Genomic DNA, 19,113 nt, shown 5'->3' on the forward strand with positions numbered 1-19,113 from the left:
TTTGGCATAAGCTCACTCATGCCTCTACTTCCACAGGAAGCTAAGGAAATATAGGATGTCCCCATCGACCCTTATCAATTTTTATCAATGCGCCATAGAAACCATCCAATCTGGTTGCATAACTGCTCTGCCTAGGACCACAAGAAACTCATTCCATATACCCGTCACCCTCTGTGTGAAAAAACCCTCGGATCTCCATTAAATGTCTCCCCTCTCGCTTTAAACTTATGACCTCTAGACTCTGAATATCTACCCCTTTTCTGCACTTAATATTTTATAACCATCACAGCTTCCTAAATTCCAGTGAGAATAAACTCAGCCTCTCCAATCTCTCCTTTCCATATAAGTGAAGCCCTCCTTTCCAGACAGCATCCTGGTGAATCTCTTTTGCACTCTTTGCAATGTTGCCACATCCTTCCTGTTGTGTGGTGACTATACACAATATTCCAAGTGCAGTTTGACCTTCATTTTATACAGCAGTTTCTGGTTTCAGCCTGTCATCTAAAAGTCTCAGATTTTAAGTACATCATGTGATATCTTGTAAATAAACCCCTTATCCCTTTGGATATACACGCTTAATACATGCGTTGAGATATTACTAATTGTTGATGAAGATGTTGAAATAAATTTTTGAACATTATTCATGATTGTCACATGGTATGCTTTAGATGAGGTACAGCAATGGAACTGATTGGAAAGTAATTTGTCAAAAGCCTCTATGCACAGATGATTAGGTACAGTAAACCACAATGGCAAGTATCAGCAAAGTTTATCTGTCACTGGACTACAGCGCACCGTACTATGAAGTTAAGCTAAATTTAGCAGTGACATGATTGAATATGAGTGTGATAGAAAAGATTTAAAAGGAACATGAAGGGCAAATGTTTCATACAGAGGAAAGACGGTTTATAACAAGTCACCAAAGTAGTAGAGCAGGTACAATTAAAATGTTTTAAAGACATTTAATCACTCATGGATTGGAAAAGTTTAGAAGGAATTGTTCAAATTCAGGAAAAATTGGGACTAGCTCAAGTAGACAACTTGTTCTGCCTGGACCAGCCAGGCTATTGGGCCTGTTTCCATGCTGTATAACTCCAATGACTATGGAGTCTGAGGCATACGAGTGAGACGAGTTTAGTTATTATCACTAGAATGGCCATTGTGCAGTTCTTTCTGTTTATAATGGTCAAGTATGACAAAGATTGAGAATTAAATCACATTTCAAAAGTTTGCAAAATTAACAATAAAAGTAGTTTTGGTGGCAATTGGGATGAAGGATTTTGAAGTTCATATAGTGAGGAATAGATATTATATGGTTTTTGCAACAAACAGAAAATAAAGATGTTGGTTAGAAAACATGCAAATTAATACTGTTGCAGATTGTTTGATGATGAGTTAATACACTTCCTTTTATAAATTCAGCCAAATACCATTGATGGAAAGTAATAATCATGCTGGAAAACTACTCTGAATAAGGTTTAACAGACCTAAAGTTAAACAGACAGCAAGTAAAAGCACCAGGCATTGTAATGAACAACAACAGATCAACTTTAATGGGAAAGGACAGGCTGAAATTGTATCGGTATTTACATATATTCCAAAGTCATACATTAAAAAAAATTGTTGAAAATGTATGACCATCTGCTCATAGACGACCCCTCTGGAATAACACGGTTCAATGAGTGAAGATGAAGATCATAGCACACAAGCAGCAACATATTCAAAGGACTTAACTCATACATAAATTAAATGGAATCAAATCATTATCAAAAATTTTCCAGGCCATGATGAATAAAATCTTGCAAGCTGTAGATTATTGCTCATGTAACCAAGACTATCTGAGAAAGAAAATCTTTCAGTTTTGGAGGATTCGTTCAGGAGATAAAAAGGAGCACAATATGAAGTTGAAGTGAAACATACTGCCTTTTTACAATAATCAGTATGTACCTTATTTAAAAGTTGATGCTAATGGCTTACAAAGTGAAGGAAAATGTAGAAACTATCACCAATACATCAAAGCCCAAAAATATTGCATAACATTAAGGTTGTTCCTAGCAATGGTCCAATATTAAATTCAATTCCTTCCAGATTTTGGCAGGTACCCATGCCATTGCAACGCATGGTGAAAAAAGATATGAAGTGGATGTCGGACAATGAGTCACTGAGCAAAAAAAAGACAAGTACATGAAATTTGATCCATACGCATATTTTGCTTGATCTTTCCTGACAGAGCAGGGCATTCCTTGGCATATAGATTTACATGCAGGATAAAACTTCCAAATCTTGTGATGTCGTAAATAAACCCTGTATCCCTTTGGATATATATGCTTAATATATGCATTAAAATATTACGGATTGTTGATGAAGATGTTGAAGTAATTTTTTGAACATTTTTCATGATTGTCACATGGTATGTTTTAGATGAGGTTTCAAGTTTCTGCTAGTTAAGGGAGTACCCATCTGCTCAAAAGGACCCAGCTTTATATAAACATTATTGGCAAGTGTTGTGTCTTACAGCCGTTGCCGTATCTAGTGCTCTCAGCTGTTGTTTGAACCTATGAAAGGAATTGAATTGACCAAAGCCTTCCTTGCATTCGAAGCTCATTAACGGTGGAAAGAACGTAATTGCTGTCTCTAATGTAGCTGCTGTTAGATACATCCTGACTTATTCAAGTAGCAATGTACATTTGCAAAAAAAAATTCATACATTAATATTTTCCAAACTGAAAATTATGCAGAAATTGTCTTCCTCTATTTTTAATGCTGCAAAGAGTAGAACTGGTAGCTCGGAGGCATGAAGAATAATTTTCTGAAATAACATCAGCTGACCATGAGAAATATTCATTGAATCAATCTTTGAAAAATATCAGTTTGAAGAAAGCCATTAAATAATTAAGAACTATAACCAAATAACTGTTGAGTGACCCCATTTACCAAAAACCTGCTTGGTATCACCAAATCTAAGAGGTTTACAGGTCAATGAACAATTTTATTAATTTAGCTATATTCAATTCCAGATTATTAGGACTGTACGTTAATCAGTTCCACCTCATTCCCCATCCCATGTAAAGTGCAAAAGCATCTGTTTATGTAGTCATATGTAAGTGTAATGATGTAAATCAACAGTCTTATTCTGTCATCATGTTCATAAAGTTCAATACAATAAAGTTCACCATCAGACATGCAATAGCTAATCTGAATGGTATAGAAGCAGATACCTCTGTTAGAACTAAAAATACTGAAATTAACACATTAACATGGAGTGGATTACAAGACACTTTATTAAATTAAGTAATTAAAAAGCATATAAAGTGAAAAACAGCAGAAAGCAAAAAACTCTTTTCATCATTGAACATTAGACTGTAAAATCATTATTAAAAACCATGGGGAGAACAAGCATATTAAGAAGGGAAAAGTTTGTGGAATTAATTTTCTTTAAATATGCCTTAACCTGCCTACAAAGTCTACACACAGAACATTTTTGTAGCTTTGAAAATAGGTATGCTATATTTGCAGAAGGGTACTTCTGAGATTTTTGAATCATAATTGGACATGGATGAAATATCAGTTCTCACAAAGATTCTTGAAAAAAACTAGTAATTTGAATGTTTCTATAAATCAATCATACATACTCTGTCACAATCATTTAACCATTGCCTTTTGCTTTACCTATGGTCTCATTAGGGACAACACAAAAATCTCTCATGAATACTTCAATAACACTTTTTTTCTGTTGTATACCTGTAGTCTGTGTGAACTCAATGATACTGTGTAAAATTTGTATTTAAGTACACGGGCAGAACAAGGAATCCTGCAAATTAAATTTTACTGTTTATAACTGTACATAGTCCAATCAAACAAGTAATAGCAAATTTAAAAACTAGGACATGTTGCATCAGTGATAAAGCATGAAGTCAAAGTAAACACAGACAAAATGAAAATTTAAAAATTATAGATGTTTAACCATGATTAACTCTACTTAAAGGAGATTCACATTAATCTTTGGCCCTTTTAAATATTTGCCTCCTGAAAATACCACAAGTGCAAACAGAAAGTGCTTACCATAGGCTGCAGCTTCTTAGAGTGAAGCTTTGTCCATTAGAAATTCCAATCAAACACACTTCTTTCCAATAATCTTTTTGTATTGATATGTATCAGCCAATAGACCAAAGTAAAGTGGGGAAGGAATTTAAAGAAAGGAGAACCAGCCTCTAAAAAGTTTTAAATATACTTTGTACATGATCTTTAAAAGGTATTCAATGGAAGTTTCTGATTAAAATGATATTTACTAGAGGAGATAATGTGAATTTCTTTTCTGATAATTTAAAATTGTGAGAAAGCCTATTTAGATAAACAAAAATATCTAGCCCTTTTTAACACCAACCGCCCTGAGGATTTTATAATAGCTAAAACTGTTTCATTTATTTTTGTGTTTGGCATATATGCATTTATAAAAATATTATTTTGGCACAATTTGTGGCTACCTACATTCATAAGGCATAAGAAATTACAATAATGAAATATATATTAAACACTGACTTTTTAATTAAATAAATGTAAGTAAACCCATAACCTGCACTTAACCCATATTGTTAATAAAACTTTACAATGTAAATAAATGTTAAAAAAAACAAATTTACTTACTGTGCTTTTGAACTATTTTGGGCACAAGGTTGCCATACCCATAGAATTCTAGGAATGGGGATGCCATAGGCAGTGCATGACAGAGTCTGTTTGCTGCCCAGAGGATAGAGATCATGGTTCTGAGTGGGCAGTGCCTTTTCACATATATGTGGCTTTACTGTAAAAACAAATTAATTAGAAAACCAAAAGCCAAAAATGCCATAAAATCAAAATTATGCACTTTGATAAATTATATACTAAGGCCTTATTCACATGCTCAGAGCCTAAGGGAAGACAGTACCATTGCCGCAGTTTAGTATATCCATGTTCCAACTGTTTGTCTCATTATAATTGATCTTTGAGAAAAATGGATCTTTTTATTCTGCGAAGATATCTACTACAATCTCTATTAAAAAATGCTGCCCTACAAAAAGTCTTTGAACAATCCTCAGCATAGATGTTACAGCATTAAAACAAAAGACTGAATGAACAACAAACAACACTTCTTTGAAAAGTCCATCAGTTGTGTGTGAATCTTCAGTTTTTAAACGTTCAGAACTCCTCCTTTTAGAGTTCTCTGCATGTGATCAAATTGCTAGCAAATTCAAGGATCGTAGATATAGAGCAAACATAAGGCGTATCAGATCTGCATTCAGGCTTGTGTCAGAGTGGTTATTGGAATTATTTCTGCCCTTCTGCGGTACCCACTTCAGCAAATGTATGCACCTTCCATGTTTTTATTTCAAAATACGACTTCACAGTTTTAGCAGTGTTACAAGTGGCAGATTGGCTGCTATGTTGCACATGCTAGCACAGTGGTTTGCATTTAGATGTCCTTGCTGAACTTTAATGTGCTTCCACGGTTGCCTTTCCAATTTTGTTTGACCTTTTTCCTTGAGGAATGATGGGCTTCACCATGGACCTTCTTTGTTCTTTCTGGGCAGGATTTATCATCTACTGTACGTCTTTTCCTGTACTCGTTGATAATGAGCTTCACAGATGATCTTGGTATTCCAGTCTTTCTGGATATTTCATGGATGGGCTTTTGACACAAGTGATATTCAATAATGACACTTTTTTGAAATTCTGAGAGCTGCTTCAGTTTTTCCATTTTGGGTAAAGTTGAGACACCTAGGATAGCAAGAATGTGTTTTTTTATAGTGTCCACAGTTGTTCTAGAGCATTCCCTAACACTGGATCTTAACTGTACAGGGATTGTCCAAATATATTTTGTAGGGCAGTATATAGTTTTACAATTAAAACATGCAATAATATTTTACAACATTAACATGCAAAACAATGTTTTTAATTAATGTTAATACAATTTGGAATATTCTAGAGAGATTTATGAACTGCTCACAACCCTGTCTCCCCAAGGATTCTAAATAGACTATAATCCTGTTGCTATATTATACTTAGCTTCACCCACATTCAATTTAATACAGTGAAATTTGTCAACATCAGATTTCAATGTCTCCCACGGTCACTCATAGTGTGCTCCTGTACAAATGTCACTATACTGTTGATGCAATTTACTCAACACAGCATCACTCTCATTGCTAATAATAAATTTTCTTTATGACAAGAAAGGTCATAATTTTTCCAAAAGAACATGTTTTTCCATTAATTTTTCCTACCTTCCACTTTAAGAGAGGCTGTTTATCATCAGTGATTCAAGCACTCATTATAACTGCCTATTTTGAAAGGAGATATGTTCCACACCATGCCTCATTAGGATTATTTTAAAGGGCTTGAAAGTCAATAATATGTTTTCAAATATGTGGTCACTCAAGAGCTTTAGTTTCAAAGCTTTGAGGGTTTTCTTTAAACTGGTTCTCAGATTCTTATTAACAATTTCACAATAAGGAGTAAAATTATCATTTGGTTTGAGTAATTTATCTATCATATGCAGTAAACTTAAAGAAATCAAGCAATATCCAAGACTAAATTTCTGTTTCAAAACTTTCAAAAATTAGGCTGCATATTGCCTAAACCAAGATTTTTATGTCAATGAGCCTGTGTGGGGAAATTAAATTGCAAAAAAGGCATAAGAAGCTGGAAGGGGATATAGATAAATCTGTGGGTGAAGTTCAGGTAAATCGAATATCATGTGGCTAAATGTCAAATAAAAGCATAATATCAAGATGGTGAGAGATTATAGTACTCTAAGAAACAGAGGGATCTAAGTGACCTAATGAGGATGAAGCAAATGTAGTGACAAAGGAAGTCAAAGACAGCAAAAATGCAAAAAGAGAGGGCAAACAATATAATAAAATTAGTGGGAAGCTAGAGGATTTGGAGGCTTTTAAAACCAACAGAAGACAGCTAAAATAGCAATAAGGGGAGAAAATACAAAAATATTAAGGCAAGCTAGCAATAATATGTAAATAGAGGCAAGATTGGATATTGGACCTCTGGAAAATGATGCTAGAGATGGGCAACAAGAAGTGGTGGAAAAACTGAATACATTTTTCATTTGTCTTCATGTGGAAGACACCAACAATGTGCTAGAAATTCAAGAAAGCCAAGGGGTAAATTGAGCGTAGTTACTATTACTACGGAGAAGGTGTTTGGGAAGCTGAAAAATCTGGGGGTGGATATCACCTGGACTGGTTGTACTGTACACCAGGGTTCTGAAAGAGGTAACAGAAGAGATTGCAGAGACATTATTAGTGATTTTGCAAGAATCACTAGAATCAGGAATGGTTTCAGAGAAATGGAAAATAGCAAATGTCACTCCACTCTTTAAGTAGTGAAGGAGACAAATGACAGGAAATTATTGGCTGGTTAGTCTGACTTCAGTGGTTGGAGAGATTTTAGAGTTCATTACTAAGAGGACAAAATAGACTGTAATCAGCCGGATTTCCTTAAAGAGAAATTTGTTGGATTTATTTAAGAAAGTAACAGACAGGATAGACAATTAGTCAGAGAACGGTGTTTACTTCAATTTTCAGAAGGCCTTTGACACTATGCCACACAGGAGACTGCTAAAAAGATGTAAGCCTATGATCTTATAAGTACTAGCATGGATAGAAAATTGGCTGACTAGCAGAAAGCAAAGAGTGGGAATAAAGGGAGCCTTTACTTGTTGGCTGCTAGTGACTAGTGTTGTTCCACAGGGTTTGGTATCGGGTCCACTACTTTTCACATTATATTAATAATCTGGATGATGGCTCTGTAATCAAATTAGCATATGATACAGAGATAGGTGGAGAGGCAGGTGGTGTTGAGAAAGCAGGGAATCTGTAGAAGGACATGGACAGATCAGAAGAATGGGCAAAGAAGTGGCAGATGGAATATAGTGTAGGTAAGTGTATGGTCATGTACTTTGGTAGAAGGAGTAAAAGTGAAGACCATTTTCTAAATGAGGAGAGAATTCAGAAATCAGAGTTGAATTGGTGGTAAGGAAGTCAAATGCAACGTTAGCATTCATTTCAAGAGAACTAGGGTATAAAAACAAAGATGTAATGCTGGGGTTTATAAGGAATTGGTCAGATCCCATTTGGAGTATTGGAAGCAATTTAGCACCTCATATCCAAGGAAGGATGTACAGGCTTTAGAAAATTCCAGAGGAAATTTAAAAGAATGATCCTAGAGATTTAATGGCTAATGCTTGAGGAGTATTTGGTGAGTCTGGGGCTGCATCCGCTGTAGTTTAGAAGGATTGGATGGAGGGGAGGTTCTCATTAATTCTCCCAAATATTGAAAATGCCTGGATAGAGTGGACATGAAGAAGATGTTTCCAGCAGTTTGGTGAAGGTTTACTAGAGTACTATCTGGAATGAATGGATTGTCATTTGAGGAAGTGTCAGACAGGTTAGCTTTGTACCTGCTGCCGTTGAGAAGAATAGGGATTTGATTTGATTGTAGTACAAGATCTTAAGAGCTCTTGACAGAATGGGTGTGGAGACTATATTTGCTGTTATGACAGAGTTTTGAACTAATGATGACTTTAGAAATAAGAGGCTGTCCATCTAAGACGGGGATGAAGTGACTGTTTCCCCACCACCCCCAGAGAGTTGCTGGTCTCTGGAACTTTCTTCCTCAAAAAATGAAAGCAGAATCTGAATCTTTGTAAGGTTGAGGCTGGAGGAGATAGATCCTTAATTAGTGAGAAGAGGTGAGAAATTATTATGGGTAGTTAGGAGTACAGAACTGAGGTAATAGCCAGATTAGCCATGATATTATTTTTAAGCCGCAGAGCAAGTTTATAGGCTATGTGGCCTCCTGCTCATTCGCTCCTAGTTTGTACACTTCAAGTATCCTTCAACTTGTTATGAAATATTCCTCTTAACTATAACTTTGTTCACAAACACCTCTTACTTCCTAGTCTATCTTAATGAAATTGCAAGTTTTGTGTGATTCAGCACCTCACACAGAGTCTCCCTTAATCCCAAACTGCTGAGAGGATCAAGCACATAGTTTGTCAGATCCTGACTTTCCACCAGGCTTCTGGGTTACACAATCACTGTGTCACCATGTACATATCTGGAATTAACTAAGATGTTTAGTGTCATTTCTTCTGGAAATTGAATTCATTTTGGAATTAGCTATGAATACTACTGGACCCATTGAATAGGAGGGAAAAGGGCTACTTGGTGACTTGTTGGAGAGATGGTATTATTTACCTAAATTAATTTTTGTCATGAGATTTCTAGAATGACAATCAGCCAAATGTGTTTGGATTGCCTAGGTGGTATATTCTTAATATACAATACTGAAATTGAAGAAATGATTATTATGATAACTAGCATATTGTTTGTTCACTATTTAAGTTTCTCTAATATATTAAGGACATTCAATGCACAGGTCTTGAGATTAAAACTGGCAAGAAGATGTAACTTGGTGTTTAGTATAAGTTTATATTCAGCATATATAGTTAGAATTCAATGTGTTTTCAACCTGAAATTTAACTTAGTTTCTATTTCCCGAGATGTTGCCTAATTTGCTGAGTGTTTCCAGGCCTTTTTATTTTCATTTCAGATTCCTAACATCTGCAGTTTTCTGATTTTCATTTACTTGACAATAGTTCTCTTTGGAGAACTATGGTTCTGCATGCTTCAAATATCAAACTGGCCAAAGAAAAGGACACATGAGGAACAGTGAAGGAATCGGGATAACATTCAGAAACCTAGAGACTGCAGATGTTGGAATCTGGAGTATAAAACAAACTGCTGGAAGAACTCAGCAGGTCAAACAGCATTTATGGAGACAGAAGAATGGTCAACATTTCAGGTCAATTTCTAAGTCATTCTAATTAGTCTCTAGTTACTTTGTCCAGTAATTCTTAATCCAGTTACATTTTTGTTAAGATTTCTGCAGGAATCTTTTTTCATATTATGATATTTAAACAGTAGTAGCAAATGTTATGTTGGGAGAGAGACCAGGAGTCTGGATTATATTTTGTGTATCTGTTATATATTCAGATTTCAAAATCCTATCAGTATTTTATATAAAGTGTGTGTGTGTGTGTGTGTGTGTGCCTTTATTAAGACAACACCAAAATGTTTCATTGTATTACAATGCCTTTACAGCCAATTGAGTTTTATTCTGTATTTGAAGGAAACAACACATTTAAGTATCACTAATTAGACAAAATTAAGTAGAAAGAGTGCAGAATACAATGGATTCTAGAATCCTGAACATTATACTAGTTTAATAACAGCCAGTCCACATTGAACCAGCTAATGTTGTTTTGCAACTGCTGAAAAAGATCAATACTAGCTCTCAAAGGCAGCTGATAACCTAGGATAAATATTAGGTAACTATGGTGTGAGCAGTCTGCTAAGATACCCATTAAATTTCAAGAGAAATGTGCAATGAATTGAACCACTTCAAAGGGGCATTCATTCAGATATGCATGTGAAAAACATGGAAGGACTTTTTCAGAATAGCTATAAATTCTTTGTCAACTTACTATAATTGACCGGACTAGAAGTGTTTGATTCCAATGGAGGAGGATGAGGACTCAGAAAAACAAAGCATCCAAATCCACAAAGTCAGATCTAGTTCTGTTTTATATTTAATTCAAGTACTTTTGGTTAAATAATTATTACACATTCCCAATGTGGGAAATGACAAAGGAATAAGTAATTCCTCCAACCTTATTGCAGTTTCACTAACTTGTTGGACTTACAATGAATAACCATTGTTCTTAATGTATTCATTTCACTATCTGACTTCACTTTGGGCTAGAAATTAGCTGCAGTGACAAGCCACTCAAGCTCACTAATGACCTGTATGGCAAATAACTTTTCCACCTAAAAAATAAACATAGACTGTCCTTCCTGGCTTGGCCCAATGTTGAACACACTATGGATATTGACTTGTTCTGAGTGTCCCTGACATTTGGAAACATTCAAAAACTATCATTAAAACTATCATTGAAATTCATGATAGTTCATTGAAACTATCTTTTTGGACTGTAAGCCTGCTCCATTACTTTAATGCTCAAAAATATTGCTAAAGAATTTTAAACAATTAATTCAAAATACATAAGTTACCAAATAAATTTATTTGTCCCTCCTAAACCATTCCTCTTCATTGAAATAAGTGGGGCAGGTTCAGCCTAAGTGCTGAGGAAATGTAAGCTTACATTCAACTTCTGGATTCCATTTGAAGCCAGTGTCAGTGTGAAATTTGGCCAAATCTTAATGAAGAGTTTGCTTAAACTCCATTAGTTTTGCATACTCTAAAATTTAGTGGTGCCAGACTGACAAATTATGTGGACTTCTGAATATTATTTTAACTAACATTGCAACACACTTTAAATTCTCTATTTCTTTTAAGGATGTTACACAAAATAAAATTTCCAAACTTAGCAAGTTAAAATGGAAACCATGGCCCCAGTGTGTTAAAGGGAGCACAGGGACTATGCCCCCCCCCCACCCATGTGTCAAAGGGAAAGGTTGAATCAGCACCCAAACAAAGGAATTGCCAAACAATTCTACTGTGGCCAGAAAGATCAGCATTTAATACAAACTTGATAGCATCCATGTGAAAAAATGCAGTAGTTCTGCACAGAACTACTAATATTGCCTAGCAGGTTCTTTGCCATTTAGTTTCTATAAACTTTCTCAAAATCTTGACTTATACTTGTCAATCTCCATCAACTGTGATACATTTATACTTCTCCGTATTGTGCAATACAGACTTTAACAAATATTGAATAAAAGGCAGTGGATTGTTTATCTCATTTGAACTCACTGGGTCCAGTAAATGTGGTTGCATAGAGGGGCACTAGGTACTTAGAATGACTATAAAGCAGCCCAGCATTTCTTTTTCATAGATTTAGAGAGAAAAAATAGTGGGTGTGTTTCTTGCAAAACAGCAGCCCTCCTCAAACTGTTTCCACTATATATTGTGTGCTTATGATAGATCCCTGTGTTGAAAATATCAGTTAGTTCTTAGGTACTTAGTACATTTGATTGATTATCTGTTTAACCATGTTATATTTTATTTTCTGGTAAATTATTGGCACTACCTGCCTTGAGAGACAGTAGGCATTAAATATTACTGACTTAAATGTTGAGTAAGGTCTATGTTTGCAGAGCTCTATGAAGGTGCCATATAATGGATGTGCTAACATTTCCAACAATAGGAATTATTTCCACTTAAAGAAATGTAATAGAATTCCATTTAAGTTTTAAGGCAAATAAAAGGACCCTGATGCCATTTTAAGAATGCTGTTTAAACTAAGTCAATGAAACACCAATATATTTCCTGATCTAAACGGTTGCTTTCATTGTCTGATCCAGACTACAGTGATATTTCAGCCTTCAACAGAACAATGGTCTGAATGCAACACAAGAAGCAAAAGTGTAATATTTAATACATTCAAAAAAATCCTTTTTCCTCTGGAATGTCTAGTACCTAAGGCTACTTTGGGTAGTTTACCTGATTCATAAATCTGCATACAAGATTTACTCACCATTTACATTGAGAAAGAATGTGAGGTTTTTGGAAAGCTTCCATTGTTTAAGTTCCAGTATAATACTATAAATACCAGCATCCTCTTCTGAAACATCCCTTATAGTCAGTTTATAGCCAGTGATGTTATATCGGATTGATCTTTCAGTAATAGGCTGCCCATCCTTTAACCTGGCGAAAACAATGATTACACTGTACATTATACAAAAGCCAGGTAATTACATAACATAATCGTGTGACTGTATCTAGAAAAATTTACTGTTGAGTGATGTAATGTTCAAAATTCAATTTGTACACAATAACAGAATTTAAATTTCATTAAGACATTTGTATCTAATACCTTCACAATCTACACTACCATCTAGTTTATAGAAACAAAACTTGGATATATTAAGTTGAATCCCTGTTCCAATGGCAATATAGACTGTGAATAGCTTGCTTGCCACAACACTCCCTGAAGTACCCACTAATCGCAACTTCCCAAGCTGTTGTCTTGTTTACTTGTTTATTTCTTTATTTAGAGATGCAGCAATGAACAAGCCCTTCTGGCCCAACAAGTTGTAGCACCCAGCAATCTTTCTCTCTACATTTGTCTGTTGCCCAGCCTCAATCCACACCAGAATATTGCTCCAAATTCTATCCTATTACAAAGGATGAATGCATTCAGATAAAGAACTTTAAATTTTATCTGATACAGGATTTCATTCTGAATTTTGAATGCCCCTCTCCCACTGCTGAACCTGTTAACTTCTCCAGCAGTTTGTCTCTGCCCAAGATGACAGCACCTGTAGACTCTTGTGTGTTCAATTTTGTCTATTTACCACTTTTCCTTGCTCTGGCTCTTTAACTTTCTAAATTTCCCCTTCTCAAAACCATTCCCCAACTCCAGCTGCCATCATTTAGTTTAAAGCTTTACTACAGACCTAGGAATGTAATATGATAGGACACTGGTCCCAGTCCATTGCAAATGAAGACTATCTCAACGGAACAACTCAGTTCATACTTATTTGCAGAACTATTGGGTTTTACTAACCCACTTTTGCTTTAAACCACGCTATCGAAAAACCCACACTAAAATTACCTTCTTTGGCTATTAAGATTTGTGACTTATCACAAATTATCACAGAAGTAATTTTGATCATACTCAGGGAGGTTTGGATCATGGTCATTCACATCTATCTAACCTCAGCATTATTTCAAGATGCTGCTGCTCATCTCTACCAAATCTCATTATTTATTGCTCATCACCATATTAAGAAAGTCATCCAGACTCCATTTATCTACTTATAGAATCAGGCCAAGTGGGCATAGGTATTTGCCTTCCTCAAAATGAAAGCATTCAGAGACTCCATTTGAGTTCTTTCAACAATCACTATGATGTACATCTGTGGATTCTTTGCGTAAAGAATCTGCTTCCCATGGATGCTGTTCTCCACCAGCTTGTCTACACCACAGCAGCTGGAAAATCATTGTTTGTATTGCTGTTAATTGTTACCAACAAAAATCAAATCTACTGTGGTGTGTCTCGGAACTGTGAAGGTTGCAGTACATCCTGAAATTAATGTTAATAATTTTAATGCAAGGATTCCAAAGAGAAACTCAACTACTTTATTCTGTGAAACTTGCAAGTTGAGTTCTTGTGAACTTTATGAAAAAAATTAAAATATTTTAGAATACTGCTTTGATGGCAAAAAATCTCCAGCTTGAGGAATAACTAAAAACCTGAATAATTCCAGTAAGACTTCCTTATATTTGTATTGCAAACACCTTGCAATAAAGGCCAACAATAACCTATTGCCTTGCTAATTGCGTTGTTGCTTTTTCTGCGTTTAATAAACCATATGACAAGATCCCTCTAATACCCGTGTTTACCAGTCATACCCTTTAAAAAAACTGATTTTTTACTCCTACTAAGGTGAATAACCTGATAGTTTCTTTCATTTTGTTCCATCTGTCTTCTTCTTGCTCAAGCACTTAACTTTACACCTTTATACATATCCTGAACCTTTTGCACAAGAACAGGCCTTTCTGCCCACAATGTCTGTGCTGACCATAATACTAATTCAAACTAATCTCATCTGCCTGCGTATGATCCATATCCCTGTATTCCCTGCATGTGCTTTACAGGAGATTCAGGTAAGTACTAGTTTTTGAGTGTGAAAAAAAAACTTGGCTTGTAAATATCTTTAAACTTTCCCCTCACACCTTAAACTTATGCCTTCTAGTATTTGACAATTCCACTCTTCTCACCTGCCTGTCACCTCCCCTTGTGCCTCTCCTCATTCCCTTTCTCCCATGGTCCATTCTCCTCTCCTATCAGATTCCTTCCTCTCCAGCCCTTTACCTTTCCCACCCACCTGATTACATCTCTCACCTTCTAGCTATCCTTCATCCCCTCCCTTCACCTTTTCATTCAGGTGTCTTCCTCCTTCCTTTCCAGTCCTGAAGAAGGGTCTCAGCCTAAAATGTTGACTGTGTTAATTTGTAAGCATGCTGCCTGACCTGCTGAGATCCTCCAGCATTCTATGTATGTTACTTTATCCATTTCTCCCGTATACTTCTATCAGGTCATCTCTCAGTCACTGATGCTCAGAGAAAACAATCATAGTTTGTCAAACCTCTCTCTACATCTAGAACTCTCTAATATAGGCAACACGATGGTGAATGTATGCACTCTTCCCAAAGCCTTTGTATTCTTCCTGTAATGCAGTAACCAGAACTGCACACAGGACTCCAAATGTGGCCTAACTTAAGTTCTATAGCTACAAGATAACTTCTTGGTTTTTATAAAAACACAAAATGCTGGCAGAACTCAGCAGGCCAGACAGCATCTATGGGAGGAGGTAGTGACGACCTTTACGGCCGAAACCCTTCATCAGGAGGGTGAAACCTCCTATAGATCTGGCCTGCTGAGTTCTGCCAGCATTTTGTGTTTTTATTTATTTCCAGCATCTGCAGATTCACTCGTGTTGTTTCTTGGTTTTTATACTCAGTGTCCCAATTAGTGAAGGCAAGTATGCCATATGCTTTCTTTATCATCGTGCTTGTCTGTGTTGCCCTTTGCAGGAAGCAATGGACTCAACTCAAGATCCCTCTGTATACCAGTTCTCCAAGGTCAAGGCATTTTACTGTACACTTTCCTCTTGCATTTGACCTCCAAAGTGTAACAATCTACACTTGTCTGGATTAAACTTCATCCATTATTTCTCTGCCTACATTTCCATCTGATCTACATCTCCTTGAATCCTTCAGCAACATTCTTCACTATCCACAACTCTGCTATTTTCCTATTTAGATTTGTTTAATCAGCAAAGCTTAATTTGTTATACTCTAACTAAGGCATGAATATAAATTTTAAATATGGTATACCTGCTGCCCAACTAACAATTGTTAAACAACATTGGCTCCTCAAAATGAATTCCTAATCTTTTCTTATCTTTTCCCAAATTTTCCTCTACTCCTTCACTTCCCTAGCTTCTTAAACCTCACATCACCATCTTCTATGCCATTGCTACACCTTCAAAATTTTTCATTTGAAATAGACCCTTAAAAGTAACAGGATAATTCCAGATTAGGAAAATTACTTACCGGGGTAGTCTTTTCTTAAATTATTTCAGTGTGTCAGAAAATTATTTTATATATTAACAACTCTTTATGTGAATAATTTGTACTTTACATCATTCATTTTCTTTACATTAGGTACCATTTTCTTGTATTAACTTCCAATTACTAGTGTCACTTCTTCAGCTTCAATTTAAACATAGATCATCAGTTGTTACTCAGAACCATCTGTCTTACCCACATGTCCTGACTTAATGGAGAAGTCATGTAAAGACAAATATCTACCTTTAAGCAATACTTGCAATATTTCCTACAGTCATTTTTTTGATCTGAGTTATAGTTTCACTCTTACCATAAAACATTTGGAGGTGGAAAAGCTTTGACCTTTATTGGGAAACGGTAGACTGCCTGACCAGCAAGCGCTTCAGCAACACATGATTTCCGGCATCTGGCATTGATAAATGGTTTTTCTGTTCAGGATAGATTAAAAAAAACAAGAAAATGGTTTTAATGATTAGAAATTGTTACTTTTATGAACAGTTTACATGAGATTCATAATATACAATTATAATTTTTCCATCTTCACATGCTGTAAGTTCCTGGTGTAACTTGAAATTAAAAAAAGCATGCAAAAGAATTGATGATTATATAAATTATCAGTACAACACATATCTATAAAGCCTCAAGGTACATCTAAAATCTGTTGTTTTTAATTTATCAATTCCATAAAATTGCTTTCTTAAAAATTGTGGTACATAATCGATGATAGACACTTACAGTAGATACCATGGATTTCAAAGTTGCTTTTAAACCAAAACATTGGAACAAATAAGTCAAGTGGGGCAATGCAAATATACTGAAATACTCCATAGTATGATCCACGTGTGACATCACGATGATTACATTAAACCAAAGCTTCACTGTGGTTTTCAAGAACCCAGAGCTGCTTTAAAAGCATATTTGAACTAATTAAGTGCTATATTGAAAGTAATGCTTCTTGTCCAGGTAACATTACTGAATTTTTTGTGTTACACAAAAAAAGAGGTAGGTGCATTCTCTGATGGGCTGTCTGCCCTAATGAACTGGCCAACATTTATTCTCAATCAGTAGTAAATAAAATAAATTAAACAATCATGTTTTCTAATGCTATTGTGGGGCATACAGTATGCAAATTGGCCACAGTATTTTTCGACAAAACAGAAGTAATTCTGCTTTAAGCCAGAAGTAATACGTTGGTTGAAAAGTATTGTGATTGTATCCTGAGGACACAAATAGCATTATACAATTGTTTAAGATCAGTATTATATGTACATTGAAAAATTAAGTGAATGCATCATTTGTGTCAACAACCACACTGTCCGAGGGGCAGCCTGCAAGTGTCGCTATGCTTCTGGCGCCAGTATAGAATGCCAACAACTTACTAACCTGAACGTCTCTGAATTGTGGGAGGAAACTGGAGCATCCAGAGGAAGCACATGCAGTCACAGGAAGAATGTACAAACTCCTTACAGTCAGCAACAGGAATGGAACATCAATCACTGACTGCTATTCTCCCATGTCGTCCTGTACTTTAATCCTCCATCCCTTTCTGACTAATCTGTGTGTGGCCTTCTCTACTTTTATAATGAAGTACAATACATGCTTAAGGAACAGCAACTTCCATCATTTCACAGTGCAATCTTCCAGGCTCAGTATCAAAATTTTTAAATTCTACAACTTGTTTTCTCTGTCTCTATCCAAACTGATTATTTTTCCTGTGATTTTGATTCAGTTTCCCCTTCCCATTTGCACATCCTGACTTGCTAATTGAAACACACATTTTTTGCCTGTTTTGTTAACACCCATCCACAAATCAATGCTAGCCACAAGCCATCATAGATATTCACTTTGTTCTATCCACCCTCCAGTTATTTATTATTTATTTTTATTTAGAGAGACGGCATGGTAACAGGCCCTTCGGGGATAATGAACCTGTGCTGCCCAATCCCTGTGAACAATTAAGCTACTAGCCTATACATCTTTGGACTGTGGGAAGAAACCAGAGCACTTAGAGGAAATCCACACAGTCATGGGGAGAACATATAACTTCTTATTGGCAGGGTAGGTATTGAACCCCCAATCGCTGGTGCTGTAAAGCGATGCACTAACCCTTACGCTACCATAATTTGACTGCAACTTAAAACTTCTTGCTTTCATTGTTCCGACAGAAAGACTTCATCCTGAAATGTTAACTGTTTCTCTTATCATCAATGTTGCATGGCCTGCTGAGAATTTATGTTTGCCTTATGTAAATCTATTAACTTTGAAGATAAACTGATAAATGAGTTACAGTAGTGCTTTGCTGAAAATGGTTCTTTTATATTTCATTTCTTAGAGCAGATTTTACAAATTCATACTTGATGGAAGCAGATCTCTCTAATTCCTGGGCACAAAGTATATTTAATCCAATCACCTTGATTCCTGATTTTATTTTCCTTGTTTTATTACATTAAAAATTGTTCTATAATATTAGGAGAAAAGTAGATCTATGATAATGGAAAAATATTGAAAGACCAGAGCAAATTTAATCAGAATAAAATGCAGAATTCATCTGATACAAAAATATACATTGCATACAAAATAACCGCCATGCTGAAGTTCCATATTGTTTCAGATTAATTCTGCCAATGTTCAATTGTAAATGCTGGCATTAAGTACTCAGATCTGCCTGATCATTTCAGGTCAGTACACTATATGGTGTGGAAGAATAAACAATAAGGATTTCTAGGAATTGGGTGTAAATGTATATTTTGATTTCAGGAATATTGTTATTTCTTACCATAGACATGAACAGTCGCTTTCCTTTTTTTAATAGTTTCTCCACTTCTTACTTGGCATATATAGTTCCCTTTGTCTGATGTGACCACTTTGTCAATAACAAGGGTGCTGTAGAATGTATTTATCATACGATCTGTCTGGTCAATTCTTTTTGTTATATAACTGCTTCTATTTCCCTGAAAA

The 19,113-nt window shown here is 35.5% G+C and overlaps 1 protein-coding gene across 1 annotated transcript in view; it reads right to left on the reverse strand.

The window, feature by feature from the left end:
* Window positions 1–19,113, reverse strand: part of flt1 (fms related receptor tyrosine kinase 1) — a 155,935-nt gene that overhangs the window by 101,007 nt on the left and 35,815 nt on the right. Inside the window, exons 7-10 of the mRNA XM_073043818.1 lie at window positions 18,932–19,106; window positions 16,466–16,583; window positions 12,554–12,723; window positions 4,645–4,801 (exon numbers count right to left, since the gene is read on the reverse strand). Of these exons, the coding sequence (XP_072899919.1) occupies window positions 4,645–4,801; window positions 12,554–12,723; window positions 16,466–16,583; window positions 18,932–19,106 (620 nt within the window). The remainder of the gene's footprint in view (window positions 1–4,644; window positions 4,802–12,553; window positions 12,724–16,465; window positions 16,584–18,931; window positions 19,107–19,113) is intronic.

The sequence above is a fragment of the Hemitrygon akajei genome, chromosome 4, assembly GCF_048418815.1.
Source record: "Hemitrygon akajei chromosome 4, sHemAka1.3, whole genome shotgun sequence".
Classification (NCBI taxonomy): Eukaryota; Metazoa; Chordata; class Chondrichthyes; order Myliobatiformes; family Dasyatidae; genus Hemitrygon; species Hemitrygon akajei.